Source organism: Cydia fagiglandana, chromosome 17 (genome assembly GCF_963556715.1).
Source record: "Cydia fagiglandana chromosome 17, ilCydFagi1.1, whole genome shotgun sequence".
Lineage (NCBI taxonomy): Eukaryota > Metazoa > Arthropoda > Insecta > Lepidoptera > Tortricidae > Cydia > Cydia fagiglandana.
The window spans coordinates 202,944-211,324 of record NC_085948.1 but is presented as its reverse complement, the minus strand read 5'-3'; the positions used below and the strand labels follow the sequence as shown (position 1 = coordinate 211,324).

Genomic DNA, 8,381 nt, shown 5'->3' with positions numbered 1-8,381 from the left:
AATTGCTATCCTATTAAAGCAAATGACTCCAAAATAATCATTGTAAACCCAAAAATAGTAAATGACCACCAAAATTGTAACGACAATTGTTTCTGTAAGGTTCGCAGTTCAATTCAAACCTAACCTAACCTACTTTTCTAGTAGCATTTCGTTTCTGTAAGGGTCGCAGTTCAAACCTAACCTAACCCACTTTTCTAGTAGCATTTCTTTTATGTAAGGGTCGCAGTTCAAACCTAACCTAACCTACTTTTCTAGTCGCATTTCGTTTCTGTAAGGGTCGTAGTGTTAACCTAGCCCACTTAACTGATAGCAGTTCAAACCTAACCTAACCTACTTTTCAGTATTAGAAAAGTAGGTGAGGTTAGGTAGGTATGCGGTGTGGGGTACGGGGGTTGAGCGGGAGGGCCTAGTAATTTTGGCATCATTTTACTTTATTTGGTAATACGTATACATTTTTTGGTAATCATGTGGTTTATTTAGGTGCAAAAATCTCATTAATTTGGTCTTCAAGATTTGGTGATCATTAATGATTTTTGGTAATCATTCAATATATTTGGTATTCGAATACAATTTGAAGTGCAGTCGTAATTAAAACGGTGGTACATTTGTAATTTTAGGGCTTATTTTTTTGGTGTTCAGTAATTTTTTTTGGTAAGCATGATTTTTTTATTTAGGGTACCAAAGTATTTTTTGGTGGTCATTATATTTGTAGCCAATATTATTTGATTTGATTATAAATCTAGAGCTTTTTACTCGCCATTCAATCTGAATAGCATCCTTACATCCGTGCAATTTACGTTCTTCCCGTAGGCACTCCCAGCAACTTAGACAATTCTAAACCTTAGCTCAAAAGAATAAGGTGTACATTAAGTTAACTGTGCCAAAGAAAAGTTCACCACAGAATTAGGAAAGGGAAACCGAAACACGCGCAATGAAAACAACGTATTGTATTTCGCAATTAAACGTTTTCCACTTATTTTGAGATACAATTATACGAAACGCAAAACGAAGACAATTTAATTGGACTAATTAAGACTCAAGGAAGTGTGCTTGAGATATTTAACTCTCTTATATTTATATCTACAGTTCGTTAAACTGAAGATTGGAGTATACTACAGTGCTAAAAAAAAGGTACTTACATACCTACATTAATAACTTTAAGCATCTAATATTAGTGTTGTGTCGTGTTAGTCGAGTGTTGAGTATAACGAAAAACCAGGTCCTTTAAAATGCTTAATCTTCAATATTTTTACAGTTTTACTTAGCCCCACTTCTGTTTCAAATCGTGTAACATAAATCCAAATTGAAATACTTACTGGATTCTGATTTAGTTGCAATTTGGAGTAGGTACTTTCGTAATTCCGATGACAACACAATAATGTCAAGTAATATACAAAAGAGCTGATTTTGTCTCTAACAAACTATGTTAGCAAATGGAGTAAATGGACCTCCTCGACGGAACACAACTACATTGTGTTAGAAAGAGCTCAAAAAGTACTCGATTAATCGATTGATTTAACTTGATACGAGTAAACATGCAATTGAGAAGAAATTAAAGTGTGTGTAACAAAATACATTTTTACAGTACCTAACTTTCTCCTCTATCTTTAGGAATCTTTTAATCGCGGACACAAAATATACAATGTAATCCAATTGAAGTCCTTTTTTTTGGAAATACCTACATAGTTTTAAAATATTGACTTTAGCGCTGTAGCATAACTCTCTGCTAAAACTAATAGTTCACAGACACCGCTTTCATTCACTATAATATAAGTACATTCACAATTCTCAATTTGTGAAAAGTCTTGAACAATGGTTTTGCCGTCGCAGCGAGGTTTACGAATGTTAAGTCAATAATCGATCGAAGTTCAGCCAATTAGACGCGAGCAGCACTCTCGTCTCGTCCAACTTCGTCAGAACGATGCTAAGTTACAGAATACCGCCTGCTCAAAGTTCGATTGAAACTTGAAACTAAGAAGAAGACATTTAATTCAAAGTCTGATATCACTCTCTAGTCTCCATACATACGTCCAAAGCTCACATATCAAAAGTGAGTTAAACCTGATTTCAACGCTACTGCGCTTGAGTGCTCTTTATCACATGATGAATGAATGAGCTTGAGAAAAATATCCACCAATAGGAAAGCCAATATAAATGCTCGCACTAAATAATAAGAATGCAGCTCAGCTTCGCTCTGTCGATAATCTCCGACGGATGCTTCTTTAGCATCGGTCTCTATAATAAAGGGTCTCATAAAGCGATCAATAAATATTATGTCTCAGCGTGCATCCCTCTTATCGAGCTGTGTGCTTCACCGTTTTTAAAACAGGTATAACATGTAACTAACGTGACAATCGTTTTCATCTCCGTAGCGAACGAAACCCAACTGTCCCTGTCGCACTAATACGGAAGAGTGATACAGAGACACAAAGCGTTTAATTGTCGTAGCGTAAACGATTGCCACCTTGGCTAGGCACCCTGTTCTAAGTTTAAACTATTTCGTGGGCAAGATAGAAACTTCAGGCAGAAACGGCTTCTTCTCCCTGTCGTCCTCATCATCCCCCGTCGACAAGTTCACCGGATCCTCACTCTGAACGCACTCGGGAATCACCAGCGGACCTTCTTCATCATCTAGTAACTCATGGAGTAAGTTCAAACATTGTCTTTTAAAGAGTCTTCGTTTTTTCAAAGGTAATTCTTGGTAGTCATTATAAATTCCTTTGAAGAACTGGAAGTATGAGCAGTTGTCGTCAGGCCCGAAGGATAGGGAGGAGGAGGAGTCCTCATTAGGCTCGGGTTTGACCTCGAACTTGTGGCCCAGGGCCAGCCACGGGCTGGACATGAAGGGCTTGATGTCCACTTGCTCGCTGGAGCTGCCCTCAGCGTCAGGGTAGGTCGGGGCCCAGGGAGATGGCCGCCTGTCACAGACAAACATTGTTTAAACATTAGTACCTACAAGAATTATTGTTACGGAGTGAAAGATGTCGTAGCTATTATGTACTTATGAATCTAGTGCTAGCTAAATCTACTTTATGTTCTGCATAACAATGGTGTTTCATAGGTTTGATCTGAACCACACAATCTAACAATAATCCGGCGTAACACAAACCTTAAAATAATCTCAACATTCAAACTTTTTTTCTGCTGAGTTCTTTAGTTCTACAATGATATGTTCGACGCCTCTGATAATTTTTGGGGTTCCAATGGATAGGTCGAAATTGACTTGACTCTACAGGTATACTCACACGTCAGTCGCCATGTGGTCTCTAAGGAAGTCCAGCTCGTCTGCCAGGTACCACCTGGAGACCATCCGGCCGCGGCCCGTGACGGCGCCGCTGACCTCGTTCCTCAGGTGGCGGGAGTAGGAGTTGCGGATGTGGGACCACTTGCGGCGGACGTCGGCCACTACACAAACAAACGATTACATGATTATTGATTACACAGAAAAGTGAATGGATCAAGAAAAAGCTGAAACCTAATTGGAGAGTTCGTGAAAGTGTAAATAAATCAATAATAAAACATTAAGTTATGGCACTTTAGAGCCATACAAAAGTATTCCCCTAATTTTCAGAATTGTTGAGATAATAGGTAAAAACCCGCTCGACGGCCAGAAGATAATATATGGTCGCAAGTTTCGTTTTGTTCCTTCTAATTTCCTGGTTTTACGCCCTCTCTTAAGTCTCTTAAGTCTTTAGTTATGGTATTTTTTTCGGTATTTTAATTATTAAGTATAAGAGTTCGGAGCATGCAAACCTTTCGATCATGGGGACATAAAAAATGGGTAAGTACTACGTTTGTATGGATAAGCGTTAATTTACTTTACTTCCATCCATATTAATAAGATAACCCTTCTTTTCACAAAAAAGGTCCAAGTTTTCCAGGCTTCAATAACTCCCCCGCTCTATCACTCCATTTGGCAGACAATTTACAACCTCCGATTTCACCCCCTAAAGAATTAATTTCCTGAACAATAGTACCTACCCATAAATACCTATTGCTAAACCAGGTTGTACAGAAAGTTTTCGTCGTAGTAAATTAACATCTACCTAAATCCTTTTTGCGACGTAGTTTAGTTACAATTATCTAACCAAACAACGAAATCCCCACAGAAATTGAACTCACAATTTTAATTTTAATAAACACAACAACAAAAGTACTTACATATTAGGTGGATTACTAATATGTTGCATAAAATTTATTGTCATATTTTACTTTCGCATAGCAACCCTTGGCAGAATCATCATTTCGCAGAATTACTTTTTGCATAAGTTTCATGGCATACTGTTGTTTCGCACAATTTTGTAAAGCAGAATAATGCAATGGCATAATCTCAATTTGAAGAATAATACTATAATCGAATAATTGTTTTGCCGAAAATTGCGTCGCATAATATGTACTTGGCATACTGTTTTTTCGCACAATTTCCTTAGGCAGAATAATTCATTGGCATACTGTTGATGAGAATAATATTTTGATGGATAGTTAGTTTCTCGCCGAAATATAACTATTTTCATGGGATATAATGTTTAATCGATATAAAAGCTATTCGATATAACGTTTACTGGATATAATGAATATTTGTTATAAGTATTTATGGTATAATGTATTCAAATGTATAATAATAAGTTGAGGTTATAATAAAAAAAGTCGGTTCTGGCGCTTCGCCGGCCGCTACCGCGGCACGCTCGCTTCGCTCGCTCGGCTCGCGCGCTGTAGGGTCGCAGTTCTACCTAACACTCCTCCTCGCTTCGCTCGTCGTCGTACCTAACTGAGACCTGCCTTAAGTTCGAATACGTAGGTTGTTATAATAGTAGTAAATATTACAAATTATACCAGTACTACATTATGCCAACTGAGCGTTATATCGAACTTAATTATATACGCTGTTAATGTTAGATTAGAAGTTGTTATATTACAAGTTCATTATACTTGACGATAGTTAGACTCTTTAAGAATATACCATGTATTGTTATAGCAAAAGTGCATTATGTCCCTCAGTCGTTATATCGACTAAAAATATATCAAAAGTTGTTATATGGACCGTTACGCACCCTCTTTTGAGTAGGGGTCGCAGTTCTAACCTAACCTAACCTACAGTTCTGGCAACAATTTCTTTTGTGTAGGGGTCGCAATTGTAACCTAACCTAACCTATAGTTCTGGCAGCAATTCCTTTTATGTAGGGGTCGCAGTTCTAACCTAACTTAACCTGTAGTTCTGGCAGCAATTCCTTTTGTGTGGGTTCAGTCAGCGACATGAGTATTATGCGGTAACAATTTCGGCAGAACTTTTATTCTGCTGCATAACATTCTGCGAAATTCAAGTCTACAATATGAGCAATATGCCATAAGAAATTCGGTGGAATGTAATTTATGCTACATACAATTCTGCGTATGTAAAATCGACGATAGTAGTATTCTGCTATTCAAAATTCTGCCAAATGAATGTTATGCGACATGACAGTTATGCTAATTATACAATTATGCAAAAGTATCATTCGGTTAAAAATGTTTCTGCGAAACCTGCTATGCGAAGTGTATTTCGGACAATCGATATTATGCAAGATAAAGGGAAGCCATATTAGGTACATTATAACTGTTTATCAACCAGTATAATCAATCATTCGGCTTTCAAAACAACACAGGTCACGTAAACTCAGCTGAAGAAGTAGTTAATAGCGATCTGCTCAAAATGATACTCGGTAACTCTTTGCCACAATTACTTGTCTAACTAAATAGCAATGGCAACATTCAACAACACCAAATTATTTTGACCTCCCATTTGAAACAATTTTATACCGATCTAAATGTCAACTTTTAATGGCCTGCCGTTGCAGTCCAACCCAAAAACTATTATAATTATTTTGAGATATCATTTCAAGCAATTTATACCGACCTCTAGGTCATATTAGAATGGATTTTACCTCTCAACCTTCCTTGCAGTTCCAAATTATTTTGACCTCTCATTTAGAACAATTACTATCGAACCATGTTCATCTGAAAATGGTTTTGTCAGTCCTACTTACCAGTCCACCCCATATGATCAGCCACCTCTTGCCACAGCTGCTTCACTTGACTATAATACGAAGCCACTGGCATGTTGTTCCTGGCGTACAGAAGCCTGCGCTCGCGCACCAGCTGTATCATCCGTCTGTCATCCGCCTGACTCGAGTCCACCAGTCTGCCGACCTCCGGACTCTCTTCGGCTCGGCGTTTTGGCATTTTTGGAAATTTTATGTTCATTTAGGTCACTATTTCACATTCAATGAGAAAAAAAGTAGGGATTGATGACCTCATTGAGGATCCTTTAGGATGCAACCGGGATGCTAAGATAAGATGTCCATAAGTCGCATAAGTACATAATTGTTGTAGATGGCGCTAGTCAACAAATACTTACTAAAATCAAATTAATTTAGCTTACAAAGCGAAGTTTATAACTACCTAGCTATAGGTACTTACATAAAAAACTAAAGCAATTAAATAGGTTCAGTTAGTAAGATTAAGATCATGTAAGATGTATTGTCTTTACAAATACACTTTTGAAGTGTATAGAGTCGGAACGGAACTCTGCAGAGTCTTCATCATTTCTAAGAAAATAAGTCGTTTATAATGAATGGCACTCCCACACTTTGTTCTGTTCAAGTAGGTACAAAGTTAGCTAACGGACGGACTCTATTTGTTTTCCGCGTAACTCCTAACGCCACCTAGTGAGCGCTCCAAGAGAGAGTTGTCCAACCGCTCTACTAAAATATACCGTAAGAACTCGCTAATGTCACGCCATCTAGAACAACAATGAGTTAAAACTCGCGTAAAACGTACTTTGAAAACTAACAGCTGTGTTTAGTATAAACTAGGAACTGCTTTAAAACTAAATCGCGGCACTAGATTTTAGTACTGATTAGATCAAAACTTCGCTAAAACTTCAAGAAAAACGCGGCGAACAAAATGGACGTCGCTTCGCGGCCAAGTCGCGGCGCGGACACGGCGGCGCGCATGGCGGCAAACACACACGCGCAGCGCGAAACAAGCACACAAACACCATCTCTTTCCACCACGTGGTTTACCACTATGTGCGAGCAAGAGGGAGAGAACACGCGAGAAAGCAAGAGCGCAGACGTAAAGGTCCGAAGGCAAGTCTTTTTATAAAATCGATCGGACGCGGGCGGGGCTAGTGGCCGGTTTTTTACGGACAAAAGAATTCGAACTGAGATGGGACTTCATTCGATAGTTTAACTATAAACTATACTAGTATTTTAGACTAGTTAATGCAATAGATTGGTTATCTTATCGGGCCCGGTTGTGATGGTTAGAAATATTCTTCGTTTGATAGTTTCACTCGAGAGAAACTACAAATCTATAAATTATGTTGGGTGGCATTGACCTTATCCTGTTAGATACTGCAAAATGTCAGTTGGCAAGCGTTCTGCTTGGTCTATATTGGCAAATGACGACTCACTTTTTATGGAGATTTTCATGTTGGTTGTGCATGGAAATTTCATACATTTACCATTTAGTTATTTATTTTTCACATTACTCAAGGTGATATAGGTAAAGCACTATAGCCATTTTCAATCATTCATAAAAATATTATTAAGTAGTTATGTATTCATCTCTATAGCATGAGACCCAAGGACCGCATAGAGACACCCTGGTAGAGTCATTAATTCTATTTAAGCATGCCTGACCCAAATAATAATTTTAACGATGATAAAGTGCAATAAATAAAGCAAGATAGTATTTGGCTAGAAGTCTACTATTTGCAGTATTACAGGGACTTCAACATTTCTAGGTATTTATACATAAAGCGAATCCCAAAACAGCAAGAGTAAGCTTATTGTTAGCGTAGAACAATTCCTTACTAAATATATTAATACTGCTTGCATGTTTTCGGTAAAACAATAAAAGACCTCGAGACTCCTGTCAAATAAGCCTAATCTTAAAGCACTCCTACACTGTTTCCATCAAGCTACCCATTCGCTATGGGATCGTAATGACATCCCTTATCAGCTCATCCCAAGGCCATTTCACGACGCGCCTAGCAACGACTTTTACAACCACAACACCATGCACTACTGGCTTTCTTAACAAGTCCCTTACTTGGCGTGAGCTTGACGCAGCAATGGAAGTGGTACAGTGAGATAGAGTTATTTAATTAAAAGATAGTACGCAGATAAATAAAGCGTAGGATTTAGAGTGATTTTGTTTTTATTACCGACTCTCTATCGTATGATGGAATCCTAAAAGGCGAATTACAATGCCAGGGGCGTTTTTTGCAAACTAGAAAGTTTATTTGCTCAGCCAGAGTCAAGGTAATGTCGAGCATAAAACGGAACGCTCAATGCGAATGTTATAAAACGAAAAATGAGGTTCAGGTGAATGTCAAC

The 8,381-nt window shown here is 38.1% G+C and overlaps 1 protein-coding gene across 2 annotated transcripts; it reads right to left on the bottom strand.

The window, feature by feature from the left end:
- Positions 1-932: 932 nt before the first annotated feature.
- On the bottom strand, positions 933-7,203 carry LOC134672712 (uncharacterized). Of its 2 annotated transcripts, none has more exons than XM_063530657.1 (4): positions 6,752-7,203; positions 6,024-6,323; positions 3,246-3,405; positions 933-2,918 (listed from the first exon to the last, which is right to left on the bottom strand). In XM_063530657.1, exons 2-4 carry the CDS (start codon positions 6,238-6,240, stop codon positions 2,495-2,497), a joined length of 801 nt encoding a protein of 266 aa, XP_063386727.1. In that variant the 5' UTR covers positions 6,241-6,323; positions 6,752-7,203; the 3' UTR covers positions 933-2,494. The 2 variants fall into 2 exon arrangements, with proteins under 2 accessions (XP_063386727.1, XP_063386728.1); XM_063530658.1 differs by having other exon boundaries at positions 6,830-7,203.
- Between the last annotated feature and the right edge of the window lie 1,178 nt (positions 7,204-8,381).

Coding starts and splice junctions, on each gene's coding strand:
- LOC134672712 (XM_063530657.1), bottom strand. CDS start 6,240: ATGAACATAAAATTTCCAAAAATGCCAAAACGCCGAGCCGAAGAGAGT. Junction 3,406..6,023: donor TGATCATATGGGGTGGACTG/GTAAGTAGGACT, acceptor TTGTTTGTGTAG/TGGCCGACGTCCGCCGCAAG. Junction 2,919..3,245: donor GACCACATGGCGACTGACGT/GTGAGTATACCT, acceptor TGTCTGTGACAG/GCGGCCATCTCCCTGGGCCC.